The 13,633-nt window shown below is 41.8% G+C and overlaps 1 protein-coding gene across 2 annotated transcripts; it reads right to left on the bottom strand.

Annotated features, from left to right (window-relative positions):
* Positions 1–7,129: 7,129 nt before the first annotated feature.
* rnf14 (ring finger protein 14) lies at positions 7,130–12,919 on the bottom strand. 2 transcript variants are annotated; one of them, XM_068331251.1, is made up of 9 exons: positions 12,851–12,919; positions 12,123–12,281; positions 11,804–11,934; positions 11,403–11,592; positions 10,616–11,001; positions 9,107–9,335; positions 8,611–8,783; positions 8,210–8,340; positions 7,130–8,104 (listed from the first exon to the last, which is right to left on the bottom strand). In XM_068331251.1, the coding sequence occupies exons 2-9, from the start codon at positions 12,271–12,273 to the stop codon at positions 8,044–8,046; spliced, it is 1,452 nt and encodes a 483-aa protein (XP_068187352.1). In that variant the 5' UTR covers positions 12,274–12,281; positions 12,851–12,919; the 3' UTR covers positions 7,130–8,043. The 2 variants fall into 2 exon arrangements, with proteins under 2 accessions (XP_068187352.1, XP_068187354.1); XM_068331253.1 differs by having other exon boundaries at positions 8,611–8,780.
* Positions 12,920–13,633: the final 714 nt, after the last annotated feature.

Raw genomic sequence — 13,633 nt, 5'->3', positions numbered from 1 at the left:
AAGATTGTGATAAACAATGATAAAAGTATTTTCCAACAGTGATAGTCTAGTTTTCGCTGTTTGATTTTTGACTTTTCTTTGACCAACAAAATGACAATATTCATCTCCCCACCTATGGTATATATTTGAATAAGCTCACTTGAAAACCTCACTCTGTCATGCTTTAACTCCACCTGTCAATCAAGTGTCCAACCAATTAACTGCCCAACTAATCACAGCGCCCAACCAATCGCGGCGCATCTGCCAGAAAGAATCACATGAACAATATGGTGTAAAGCATCGGGCAGCGAGACAACGCAGATATCCGGGACAAAAACGCTGGCCAAAAGTGAAGTTTTTTGAAAATGCCGGGTATGCGTTGTCGTGTGGACGCTGTAACCGAAACTTTTTCTATCCAGGGGTGCATCTCCCTGCAACAGAAATGGGTACATGTGACCCGTGTCTACATGTACACACAAAATGGACGGAGTTAAAACTGTAACAGCTCTACGTCAGAGACGCGTTGATAAACATGCTTGTTTCTTTCTTCATGAGTTGTACAAGTTTATACAGTGGACAAAAATGTTTTTAAATAAAAACCAATTATATGACTCAAGCATAATAACTGGTTATACTTCAATGTTACAAAAGCACAATCATTGTCCATACCCCAACCCCAACCACGCTCCCCTCACTGTACATGTTTACTGTATTTTCATTTTCTTCATGTCCAAATGATCATTTTCTATACTGCTAGTGTGTGTGTGTGTGTGTGTGTGTGTGTATGTGTGTGTATACTGTATACGTGTGCATGCATTTGGAGTTAAAAGTAATTTCCCTACTGGAATAGATTTATTTTTATACACACACACACAGTATACTGCCATCACTAAAATATACGTTTTGCACACTACCTTATTTTGCTGACATTTTTATTCAAAGGCTTTCTGCAAAATGCCACACACTTCAACCGCCAACTGATATTTTAGCATCCAGTAGATGTCGTACTAGAGCAGATGAAGCCTCATGAAGCTTCAAACCGCAGTGAACTGATTGGGGTGAAAAGCTTCATGGGGCTTCATCTGCCCATCACTAACTACACATGGACTTCCCAGTTAACATAATTTTAGAGCAATGGTTCTTAACCGGGGTTTGATCGAACTCTAGGGGTTCGGTGAGTCAGTCTTGGGTTCGGCGGAGATGGAGGTCAAGACAAAACATGTGGTACTAGACATGTTTTGTCGCCAGACATACACGAATCACTGTGTATGTTTGACACATCGTGTCAATTCGTGATGACACGACCCCCTTAGCCATCACTGGCTGCAGGTGATCACGCTTCATCGATTAGCCAACCTGTGCTACATGGGATTTTGCGCACTCAGTACGTAGGATACAATGGAGTTCTACTGGAGCCACACGCCACCAGGAAACATTGTCAATTAAATCAACAAATGTTTATTATTCAAAGTTGACTTCCAAAGTTAAGTTTGCCATGGTTCCAGACAAGAACAGAAGATAGCATTAAGTAATAACATCAATATCAACATCAACAATATCATTAGTATCAAAGATACTAAATTTCATGTCAACTAAGGTCATATCAGAATAAATGAACACATAAACTCTTGAAGCAACTAAATCATCACATCAGCACATTGCAGCTTTCATTACTTACATTGATGTGGTTTCAACAGACACATGGCATGGCATTTGTTTGGAACCAAGGACAAAAAGGTGAGTGTCAATTTGGGCCGCCCCTTTATAGGAGGTGTCCCAGGAAGTGGGCATAGTCCCACTGAGACTGGTGCTGCAGATTAAAATGTTCAGTGTCTCCTTTTGGAGAGTAGGGTTAGTGCAGGGAATGAATGGATTTCTGACACAACCGCCCCGGATTTGTGCAGCAAATACGTGTCAGTTAGGGGTCCATTTCAGGGAGAGGGATTAACCTGGAGACAGGGCGTAGGTATCCGTGGCCTTTGATTGTCACTGTGGCACTGCGAACATTACCATCTTTCCAAGGGTGAGTTTTGGTTATTCTTCCAACAGGCCAGGATGCTCGGGGATATCGTGGATCAATGACCATCACCACCTGACCGGTGCCCAGGTTCTCCTGGTCTGTTCCCCATTATGAAGACGCACATTAACAACTTTGAGCATGACCTTTTGGGAGCAGTTAGGTTGATCTATGTACAAGAGCTCTGATGAAGAGGAGGCTACCATATATGTGGTTGTCTTGTTAGTATTAGCGTCATGGAGAACCGTTAAGTGGAGCTCCTTGCACATATTACAGGGCTTCTTCAAGGTGCATTTGTCTGCCTTGTGCATTCTCCCACACCGGTTACACCTATCATTCTCTTTGGTCCATTTCAAAATGTCACTCATAGAGTTTCTTGAACTCTACACATGCACCTAGGAAATGGTCTCTAATATTACAGTAGGGGCAGTAAGGCTCTCCTTCTGGAGAGGAGGGTTAGTGCAGGGAATGAATGGATTTCTGACACAGTAGTCCATTTTGGCCTGTTGTTGTAATGATGACATGTTATTACAGTTTTAGTCCACAAGGGGGATGTTATGTTTTTAAAACCCCAGGTGCGCCTGAATTTTCTTCGTTGACAGATGCATAGAATAAGAAGCCGAGTGTCTAGTTTGGGGCAACGTGCTGTACTTGATTTCTGTACGTGACCTAGTTTATTTTTATAAACTTTCTCCACTCAAAACTATCTTTTGTGTGGTCCTGGTTTTTGTCCAAGTTACCACATATTTTTGGACGCAGGGTGAACTGAATTTTTCTTCTCATCCATCATGTTTTTGAGCGTGTTGGCTGTTAACACGGTATGCCAGCTAGCTAACTTTAGGCGGCTATCTTCATGAGTGAAAGCCCGAGCAGCGCAGAGGAGCTCGGCAACGTACAGACAATCAGAGTGCAAGTGGCGGAGGACGAGCAGCAGAGATGTGGAGACGAGCCTTTGTGGTCAGATGGCTACGTTTGGGATTATGGGTGAATTCGTGGAAGGAGATGAGGACTGGACTGAGTATGAGAAAATGTTGGGACACTTTTTCTCTGCTAATGGAATTATGGAGGAGGCTAGGAAGCGCTCCATTCTCATGAGTGTGTGTGGAGCAAAGACCTATAAGCTGATAAGGAACTTAGCCACACCGAGGAAACCAGGAGAAATTGAATATTCAGAACTGGTCAAGCTCATTGGGAATCACCACAATCCAAAACCATCAGAAATAGTCCAACGTTTTAAATTTCATAGCAAATTCAGTAAGTCAGGTCAGTCTGTGGCTAATTTTGTTGCAGAATTGCGGCAACTGTCGGAACATTGTGATTTTAAGGACACCTTAGATGACATGCTCTGTGACAGATTAGTATGCGACATTTATAATGACGCCTTACAATGCCGTTTGCTGGGGGAAACACCTACACTGACTTTGAAAAAGGCGCTTGAAATCGTTGGGGATGGAGATGGCGGCAAACAGTGCCAAAGACATTCAGAAAGGTCATGTGGGACCGCAGATGGCGGCTGTGCACCACGTGAACAGAGGGGCTACAAAGTCATCCAAGACAGTGGAATGCATTAGGTGTGGTGGGGCACACTATGCAAATGACTGCAAATTTAAAGAAACTGTTTGTCATACCTGCAAGAAACAAGGACACTTAGTGAAAAAGTGCAGGAGTTGTAAAAATAAGGCTAAAAATGACACGTGGAAAGCCCGGCAGTCTAAAGGAGACACTCATCACGTCAAGGAAGATGACGATGAGGCATCGTGTGCATTCAACATGTTTACGGTAGAGACAGAGGAGGGACCGTCAGCGACCTACTATGCAACAGTGACTGTGAAGGGACGGACATCAAGTTAGAGGTGGATTCAGGGGCTACAGCATCGGTCATCAGTGAGGAGACCTACAGGAAGACATGGAGACATAAGCCCCCTCTTATGAAGCCTTCAAATCTCAAACTGGGAAAGTATACAGGTCAGCCCATACCTCATTTGGGGGTGTTATATGTGAATATTTCAGCAGGGAGTCAGAGGGCTGAAGGCAGACTTGTCATAGCTTAAGGTAGTGGACCTAGTCTTTTGGGTCATGATTGGCTACGAAAAATTAAGCTAAATTGGCATGATATAAAATATGCACAAACCATAGTGTACATTCTACGCATATACAGCGATATGTTCAGGGATGAACTGGGCACACTGAAGGGAGTCACTGTGAAACTCCATGTGGAACCCAGTGCACCACCACATTTTTCAAACCCATAGCAGTGCCCTATGCAATGAAAGGCAAAGTGGAGCAAGAGCTGGATCGTTTACAGACTCTGGGTATCATTGAGCCTGTCCAATTCTCAAGGTGGGCAGCATCTATTGTTCCCGTTTTAAAGCCTGATGGAACAGCAAGAATCTGTGGAGACTATAAAGTTACTGTGAATCAAGGCTCAAAGCTGGAAGAGTACCCGTTGCCACGCGTGGATGATTTGCAGACGAAACGACTGTGGTGGGTCTCATCGACAACGATGAGACAGCGTACAGAAATCAGGTGAGGCTCCTGGCTGTGTGGTGCAAGGATAACAATCTCCATCTGAATGTGGAGAAGACAAAGGAGATTATTGTGGACTTCAGGAGAACACGCACCAAGCATGCTCCACTAACCATCGACAGTGCTGCAGTGGAAAGGGTCAGCAGCACCAAGTTCCTGGGTGTGCACATCTCCGAGGACCTGTCCTGGGACCGCAACACCGCATAGCTGGCCAAAAACTGCCCGCAAACTGAGGACAGCAAGAACCCCACACCCCATCATGCTCACCTTCTACAGAGGCACCATTGAGAGCATCTTAACCAGCTGCAACACTTTGTGGTATGGCGCCTGCAGTTTCCTGCTGTAAGACCCTGCAGCACATCGTGAGAGCAACTGAAAAGATCACTGATGTCTCTCTCCCTTCCCTCACAGACATTTAAAACACCCGCCTCACCCGCAAAGCCATCAGCATTGCAGGTGATCCCACCCACCCCTCTCACAGCCTTTTCAGACTGCTAGCATCAGGTAGGAGATTGCAGAGTCTGCAGGGCAGAACCAGCAGGCTCAAGGACAGTTTCTTTCACCAGGCGGTCAGGAGGCTCATAGCCTTGAACTCTACCTTCACATTGCCCTGCCCTCCCCCCAGCAACTGACTACCTACAGTATCTCTCTTCCCCCCATCAACTCAGGGACTACACACACGTCACTTCCCCTACGGGATTAAAGAGTGTATAGATATGTTTACCATCCCTTGTGTTTCGTCCAATACTGGGTGCTGTTCTGCCTGTTGTACTGCTTGTGTTGTCCTGCCTGTGTTGTCCTGCCTGTGTTGTACTGCCTGTGTTGTACTGCCTGTTTACCGTGGGTCAGAGAAGACTGCAATTTCATCTGTGCTGTATGTCGTGTTTATATGGCACACTTATGACACAAAGTGGCATTGGGGTGCAGGGCAGGAGAAGACATTTAAGGAGGTGAAGGAACTCCTTCAGTCAGCAACATTGCTAGTTCACTATGATCCAGACAAGGACATTGTTCTGTCATATGATGCATCACCTTATGGGGTAGGGGCAGTTCTCGCCCATATGATGGAAAACGGCTCAGAAACCTGTTGGATTTGCCTCATGGACACTAACTGCTGCAGAGAAAGGTTATTCACAGGTAGACAAAGAAGGTCTTGCCATTGTCTTTGCAGTAAAGCGTTTTCATCAGTACCTATATGGACGTGTTGTTCAAATTTACACAGATCATAAACCTCTGATGAGTCTGTTCAGTGTAAAACGCTGTATTCCACTGTTGGCATCGGCCAGAATCCAAAGGTGGGCTCTAATCTTGTCGGCGTACAAGTACACCATAGTATACAGAGCAGGAAAAGAAAATGTAAATGCTGATGCATTGAGCCGCTTGCCATTGTCGGAGTTGCCTAGCTCGACATACGTACCTCTTGAGACCGTTTTTACATTACAAAAGTCAGAGACACCTGGTAAGGTAGCTCAGGTCAAACAGTGGACAGAGAGAGACCCAGTGCTGTCCAAGGTAAAGACTTACCTACTGCAAGGTTGGCCAAGTGTGATTGTTAGCGAAGAACTGAAACCATATGCAAAACGCAAGACAGAACTCAGCTTGCAGGATGGATGTATTTTTTTGGGGTCAAGGGTAGTTGTACCACCCCCAGGTCGATCATACATTGTAGAAGAATTACATGAGACTCATTCAGGTGTGTCGCAAATGAAAAGCTTAGCACCAGACTTGACCACCAGACTTAGTAAGTCCAGCTCCTTTGCATCCATGGGAGTGGCCGGAGAACCTCTGGTCAAGGCTACATCTTGATTTTGCTGGTCCGTTCATGGGGCAGATGTTTCTCATAATAGTTGATGCGCACTCAAAGTGGATAGATGCTCACATCATGAGTAACATAACAGTACCTTTAACCACAGACAAACTCAGACAAGTGTTTGCAATCCATGGTTTACCAGACACAGTGGTCACAGATAATGGTCCCACATTCACCAGTGACTTGTTTGACGAGTGTATGGTACAGAATGGCATCAGACACATTCGCACAGCTCATTTTCATCCAGCCTCCAATGGATTGGCAGAGAGAGCGGTTCAGACAGTGAAAGAGGGTCTGAAAAGGATGAAAGGTGACTCACTTTGCACAAAACTTTCACTTTTCCTGTTTAAGTATTGCCTTACACCACAAACCACTACGCCAGCAGAGATGTTGATGGGACATTGGCCAAAGTCAAAGCTGGACCTGCTGCGTCCAGACATTAAGGCTACAGTGCTAAGAAAGCAGGAAAAACAGACATGATCAACATGCACGACAGAGACAGTTGAAACCAGGTGACAATGTCAATGTGAAGGATTTCAGTCATAATTCTAAACAGAAGGTAAGGCTATGTTGGGTGTGCTTCGTTTATAATACCAATACATTTGCTTTCATATGTTTGGTATGAAGTCTGATATTATTGTTTTATCGTGGAATTTCCACGGGTTCCCGATAGTTTTAACATATCACAGGCTAAGGCCAAAGAAGTGACTATGACAATTTGAAAATAAAGTCTACTGAAAGATGCAGAATGATCTAGTTAAATAAACTATTTGGATCTGAAGCAGCTTCAATTTGATTTTTTTATTCTGAATACCAGTGAGCAAAACGAGTTTAGCAGTACATCCGACGATGTTCAATGCATTACAGCATGATTCTGCATGTGATAAATTTAGTCACTTTTTTCAAGTGAGACATAAAGTTGCAATATTGCTTAATTAACAGAAAAGAGAACCTATACAATTGTCAAGCTAGAACAGATTTATTGACAACACAGATTCTCATCAGTTTTGGTTACCTTTTGAGCAGCAAGAAACAAATCATTCACCATAGGAAAAAGAAACTAGATTTGATATGGAACCTTTAAAACAAGGTTCTCCTTTTTGGTAAAATGTGTATCCAAACTTCTCAAGGGCACATAGTTTTGTTTTTTGTTCAACACTAGTGTTTGGCAAAATTTGACATTAAGGATTGTACAAAACAGGATGTGAATAACAATGTCATTCGTAAATGGGAGGGATTATAATTAAATCATTCCCACAACTGACATGAATTAATGATGTAATGATGAAATTTTAAAAATGATATATTTGTCCATAAATGGATAGTTTTCATTTAAACCTTATCTAAATGAGATAGTATACATGTAGACCTTATTTACATATTTACCTTATCCACCTTATCTTATTAAGAATAAACTCAAATGTATAGTTCTTCTGTTGATCTACTTTAATTTTTGATTCATGATTCCACTAGTACAAGCATTCAGAAAACTAGAACAAGAACTCATCAAATCACCATCTCTGATTTCATATCTTTTTCTACCACAAACTTCAAGCTGCACCTGCCCTTAACTGGTCTACACCAAAATGTCTGAATTCATAATTTATAGCACATAGCTGCAGGGGCACTGTCCTGTTGATGTAGGTATTAGTGACGATATGATATAAAGTGCAATCAAATGGAGCATACAGCTGGGAGCTACTGCGCTGTGTCAGTCCGCCACGTTCAACCACAAGAAACCGTCGTCTTCTTCTCCATCAACAAGGAAGAGTCTGCAGTAGGCAGAAGAAGACAGCATAAGTGTTTATAGATGGGCTGTAGGTGCCCACCTCAAATCAGCTCTGGTGGTTAGAATAAAAAAAACCCAGATCACTCACTGATTGAAACAAGCTAAATTTGGGTTCGAAAAGTGACCATACGGGTTGCCTTTGCTGAGCATGTGTAGGCACAGCCAACAGAAGTCCTGTTTACATGAGGTACAGGTCATCTTGTTACAGCCACTCACTTTCTGCATTCACATGAAAAACAGCATATTAGAGGGAGAGAACCTATCAAAAGTCAAAACAAAAGAACAGCAAGTAAATCAGTCATAGAATCACCAACTGTTAAGTATATTATCATCAGCATTAAAAACAGTTGGCAGTGGATTTTGTGTGCATTATCACATTAGTAATAGAAATAAATGCCCTGTTTGCTTTGTATCCAAAAGCACAGTAGTGACTATGCTAATGAAGTGGAAGCTTCTTGCACTAGCCTGTGGCCAGTAGGGGAGAACAACCTGAATATTGGTTCCACAGCGTGGGCAGCATTTGCAGTTCTCATTGAGCCAGTCTCTGCTGAAGGACTCTTCCACTGCTTTCTGGATCACCCTCTTCCCAAAGCGCTGCTCCATAAACTTTTTCTCATCAGCTGTGGCGGTCAGGTAGTTGTCTCTGAGGTTACGTAATTCTTCTGCGACACAATACAAAAATGCCTGAGGATTGAAAAAATGTGGTACCAAGACTTTCTTCTTCTAAAACATAAATATTATGTAACATAAATATCTGATAAGCACCTGGAGAATACTATTTCCAACTTCTCGATTCTACAGGATGTGTGTGTGTGTGTGTCTGACTTTAACACAAAGTTAAAAGGGTAAAGGTTGTTGGGTTAATTGTAACACAAATGTGATTTACGGAAAGACATTGTCATATTCATCAAATAGAGCTGATAACACCATTGACAAGGCAGCTACTTCTTATTACGACTGAAAACAAAAGTTTTAGTGGTGTTACCTGCGGGGAATTTACAGTTGGAGATACCATGATAGCCCAGCTTACACAGTGTGCAAAAAGCATACTGACAGGCTGTGCAAATGGCCATAGTTGTGTCTGGCTCCACCATAACAGCAGTGCCACAGGACTGACGGGGACAGTAGACCACATCAGCCATGAGGTCCAGGGTAGACTGCAGCAGCAAGCGATCATAGCGTCCAAAAAGTTCCTCACTCACGAGTTGCTTCACCTAGCAGATGAAATGGCTCATATACAGTTGTGTTCAAAATAATAGCAGTCCAACATAAATAACCAGTTTTTGGTAGAAATTATATTACTGCATGGCAAATAATTTACCAGTTGCTGTAGTAGGGTCATAGAAAACCAACAGAGCCAACATTCATGATATGTATGCTCCTGAGTCTGTGTAATTGAATAATGAATTGAAGGGGCGTGTTCAAAAAAATAGCAGTGTGGAGTTCAATTAGTGAAGCCATTCAATCTGAAAAAAGCGAGATTGGTGCTTATGGAGTGTGTTCGGCAGGTGTTCTGATAGTTTTGCGCAAATATAATAACTTTTTGAGTACGTATTCGCTATGGACCCCAAGAAAGTGACTGAGAAAAGAGGAAAAGAAAAGACGAAGAAAAGTATTTTTGTCCATACAAACAAAGCAAGAGATAATAGAAAAGCATGAAAAAGGGATGTGTTTGGTTGATCTCACCAAAGAATATGGCCGTAATGCATCTACAATCGCCACGTTATTAAAACAAAAGTTTAAGGAGTTTAAGGCATCGCATGGGTGGTTGGAGAAGTTCAAAAGGAGGACTGGGATTCACTCTGTTGTTCGGCATGGTGAGGCAGGAGCGCATGAACCAAAGAGGGCAAAAAACAATGAGGACAGCAGTTCAAAGGTAAATGACCGTCATTTTTATTCTTTACTCTATTCTTTGTTTTTTAAATTATGCACAACTCTCATTTATTGTGTAATAATCTAATCGTAACATGTATTTGTTACATGTTTTGATGCATTTTTATGCTTCATAAAACATTTATGGCAGAATTTTGGGGGGCTTGGAACGGATTAGGGCATTTGCATGGAAAACGCGTCTCTACTTACGTAATTTCTTCCGGAACCAATTAATTTCGTAAGTAGAGGTACCACTGTACAGTAAATATTTGAGTTTTTAAAGTAAAATGCAGATACTATTATTTTGAACAGCCCAATGTTCATTTTTCTTCATTTTCTGTAAAGTAATTAAAGAATTTCTGCTTTTTTCTTCGTGTTTTGATTTAGAATATAATGTGCAGTGTTCCCAATGCATGGAAATAAAAACCATTATAAGGATTTTGGTTTTACTCAATTTTTTAAACAGACTGCTATTATTTTGAACAGAACTGTATAAGCGATAAGGTGTGAAAACTTCACAAAGATCATTTTAAATTGCAGAATTAGTTATGTAAATACACAAGCCGCAAAAATCTCAAATCAAAAGACACATGCTCACACATTTATGAATCAGGTCTCTTACCTGGTGTGGTGTGGCTAATGAGGTACATTTGGGCTCAGGGCAATTAAGGCAGTGAACATTGCCATCCCGTATTTGGATCTGGAAGTATTCAGTCATGCAGGCCTTGCAGTACACATGCTGACACTCCTTAAAACAAAGGCAGATGGAACCCAGCTTTTCTGCAAAGCAGATCCCACAACTAAAAATCTTGCTGTCAAAAACCCTCTGTCGTTGCAATTCATCAAAATCCAGGAGCTGAGGTAGAACATCGGCGCGTGGATCCTTCAAAAGAATTGCCCGCGGGTCCAGCGGAGGAGATGGACATAACTGCAGCTCAGAATTTTCTTTTCTCACATCTCTTTTCTTCCCCTCAGTGTAATCAGTTTGATTGCCGCACTGTGTAAGAGCTGAAGAAAATTGTTTATTAATCCCTGAAAGACATTTGTATAAAACTTATTGTTCCTTACAAATATCTTATAGTAAAATACTGTAGATTTCTCCCAGACCAATAAAAACCTTGTCGTATGACAATTTCCTTCAATATAATGTTTTCATAGGAAAAAAGTTTGAGAAAGTTTATTAATTGTCATTCCTGGTACACTACCCTGATAAACTACAGCACCAGCAAATTCACTTTACAGCAGAGTAGTTGTGAAAGAACAGGAGAGTTTTCTTTTGTCAGTCAAATTCTAAGTTGAAAAGACATTTATAACTATTTTTTGCAGATAAAGCATTAGAGTGCTTTCTTAGTAAATGAAAATGCATCCACACATCAAAAAAAATTTCTTTCACAAAACACATATTGTACCTGTGACAGCACAGTCAGTTTTCCTGCGCTCAACACCTGCCTTACTTCCTGTCTTCATCACTTCAAGTGGGGACTGGATGCTCAGAAAGTCCATTGCTTCCTCTTTAATGAACTGGATCCAAGTGAAAAGAATTACACAGCCCTGGTTCTCATCCCACAGCTCATCCAGGCGTCTGCACAGAGAACTTATCTGAAATGGTAAGACAGAAAATGAGAATGAACAGGTACTGGTAATAAATGGTAAAACTTTTCTTTAGTCCCAATAATTTCTCTTTGTCATGTTGAAGCCACTTTCCTTTCCACTGTGAATATTTGCCAAAACCTTGTTGGTTTGTACGGGTCAGTATATGTACAGTGACGTACAATTGTGGAAGAATGACATACAATAGCATGAGTCCTACCTGTGCTCTTGTCATCCATTTGGAGCTGAGAGTGAAGTCTGGTGAGGATATGGATGGATAGTCTGCAGGAAGTTCAAAGTTCATCACCACAGGAGGTAAGAAGCTGACATTATACTCAGTGTCCTTCTCTCCTGCAAACACAACAGAAATTAAACTACATTCTTACTGGTAGTAAGGCCACTGAAGTGGTTTTCATATGAACAAGAGAGGAGAACAGAGAAACTATGAATATGAAAACTGCCACCAACATTTGACTTGACATGAGATCTGTATTAGTTGTACACCGTTATTTCTTTGCAAAGCTTACTGAGAAGCGTACCTTTGACAATAATTTTGAAATCAGGGGGGAGCTCTAGACAGAGTTGGATCTCACCCCCCTGTCCACACTCCGCTCGTTGAAATTCCTCCCCCTCATAGATACTTGCTAAAGCAAGCAGCTCATCCTCCTGGGCTTCCCTGTCCTCAGACATTTACATTCCTATATTAACAACACAACAACAAAAAAGCAATTAACAACAAATGCAACATACAAATATAGCAATGCAAAACGAGCAACAACAAGACACCCTTCAGCTAATATGTCGCTTATTAGTCATAAAACATTCTTGTGACACCAGTTTACACAAGCTGACGTTTAGCTTGTCAGTCCAAGTTAGCATGCTATCTAGCAAGAGTAAAGCCCACACAAGAAAAGCTTTACCACTTGTAATTTCAAATAAAAAAAAGAACGATACTGACGGCAGCAAACAGGCAAACATCAGTTGAATTAAGACAGACAGACAGACAGACAGACAGACAGACAGACAGACAGACAGACAGACAGACAGACAGACAGACAGACAGAAAACAGACTAGTTAGCAACAAGCAGCCCATTCAAGCTACAGTAGTTAGCAACGTAGACTGACATAAACACTAGCAACTACTACAGTTGTAACTCGGCTCTACTATAAGTTTTCTCATATAGTAGCTTCTTAGTAGGTGTATCCATATTGAATTCTACGTTTTAATTACAATTGTGATTTAAAAACTACGTGTTTCTTACTTACACTGTCCGACCAAAGTGCAAGTGACAACTGGCAAGTGCCCCTTCTGCACTTCCTGTCTGGAGGAACATGGGTGCCACAGCACCACCTGAAGGTCGCTGTCGGTACTTCAGGTTTGTTATATCCCGCGAAGCGGTGATGTACAGGTATTGTAATTGTCCGTCCGTCCACCAAATATCCTCACAACCGTAGCAGATAGGAAGATGAAAGAAAAAGCACATTACTCGGGCGGCAAAGGGGATGGTGACCTTGACCTTGAGAAAACTAGGTCAAGGTCCAATTTCATCCTTTGTACATTGTTTTGTACTTATCTCAGGAACCGGATAAGATAGAAAGACAAAACAAAAGGTGTTATATTCAAGAAGGCAAGGGGATGAAAATTAGATCACAACATTGACCTTGAAAAACTAGGTGAAGGTCTATTTTTTCCTTTTATACCTTTTCTGGTATGCATTTCTGAAACCTGATGAGATACAATCACAAAACAAAATGCAACATTTTCAGGAGGCCAAAGGCACAACAATGTGTAGGTCAGGGTCAAATTTTTAATTCAGGGGTGTTGCAGGATGTTGCAGTCTCTGACTGTCTTGTTTTAGGTTGACTTCAGTCAAGCCAAGTTAATGTATCCTTCTCTTGATACTGTTAAGACCATTTGGGGAAGCAAATACTAATGCCATACCCTACCTGCCAGTAAATATACCTTAACTGGAACTAGGTGCATAATGGGACAACATTTAGTAAAAGCTGATGTAAACATCAGAAGGCTAAGGCAGCCATGCTTCACTG

The sequence above is a fragment of the Antennarius striatus genome, chromosome 13 (genome assembly GCF_040054535.1).
Source record: "Antennarius striatus isolate MH-2024 chromosome 13, ASM4005453v1, whole genome shotgun sequence".
Classification (NCBI taxonomy): domain Eukaryota; kingdom Metazoa; phylum Chordata; class Actinopteri; order Lophiiformes; family Antennariidae; genus Antennarius; species Antennarius striatus.
Note: the sequence above shows the minus strand (reverse complement) of the source record. Positions and strands in the feature narration are given on the sequence as shown.

Bases quoted from the DNA above. Each gene is read 5' to 3' on its own strand.
- rnf14 (XM_068331251.1), bottom strand. From the start codon at position 12,273: ATGTCTGAGGACAGGGAAGCCCAGGAGGATGAGCTGCTTGCTTTAGCA. The intron at 11,002-11,402 runs GTACAATATGTG...AATTTTCTTCAG, and splicing joins AACTGACTGTGCTGTCACAG to CTCTTACACAGTGCGGCAAT. The intron at 8,341-8,610 runs GTTGTTCTCCCC...ATGTGAATGCAG, and splicing joins GCTGTGGAACCAATATTCAG to AAAGTGAGTGGCTGTAACAA.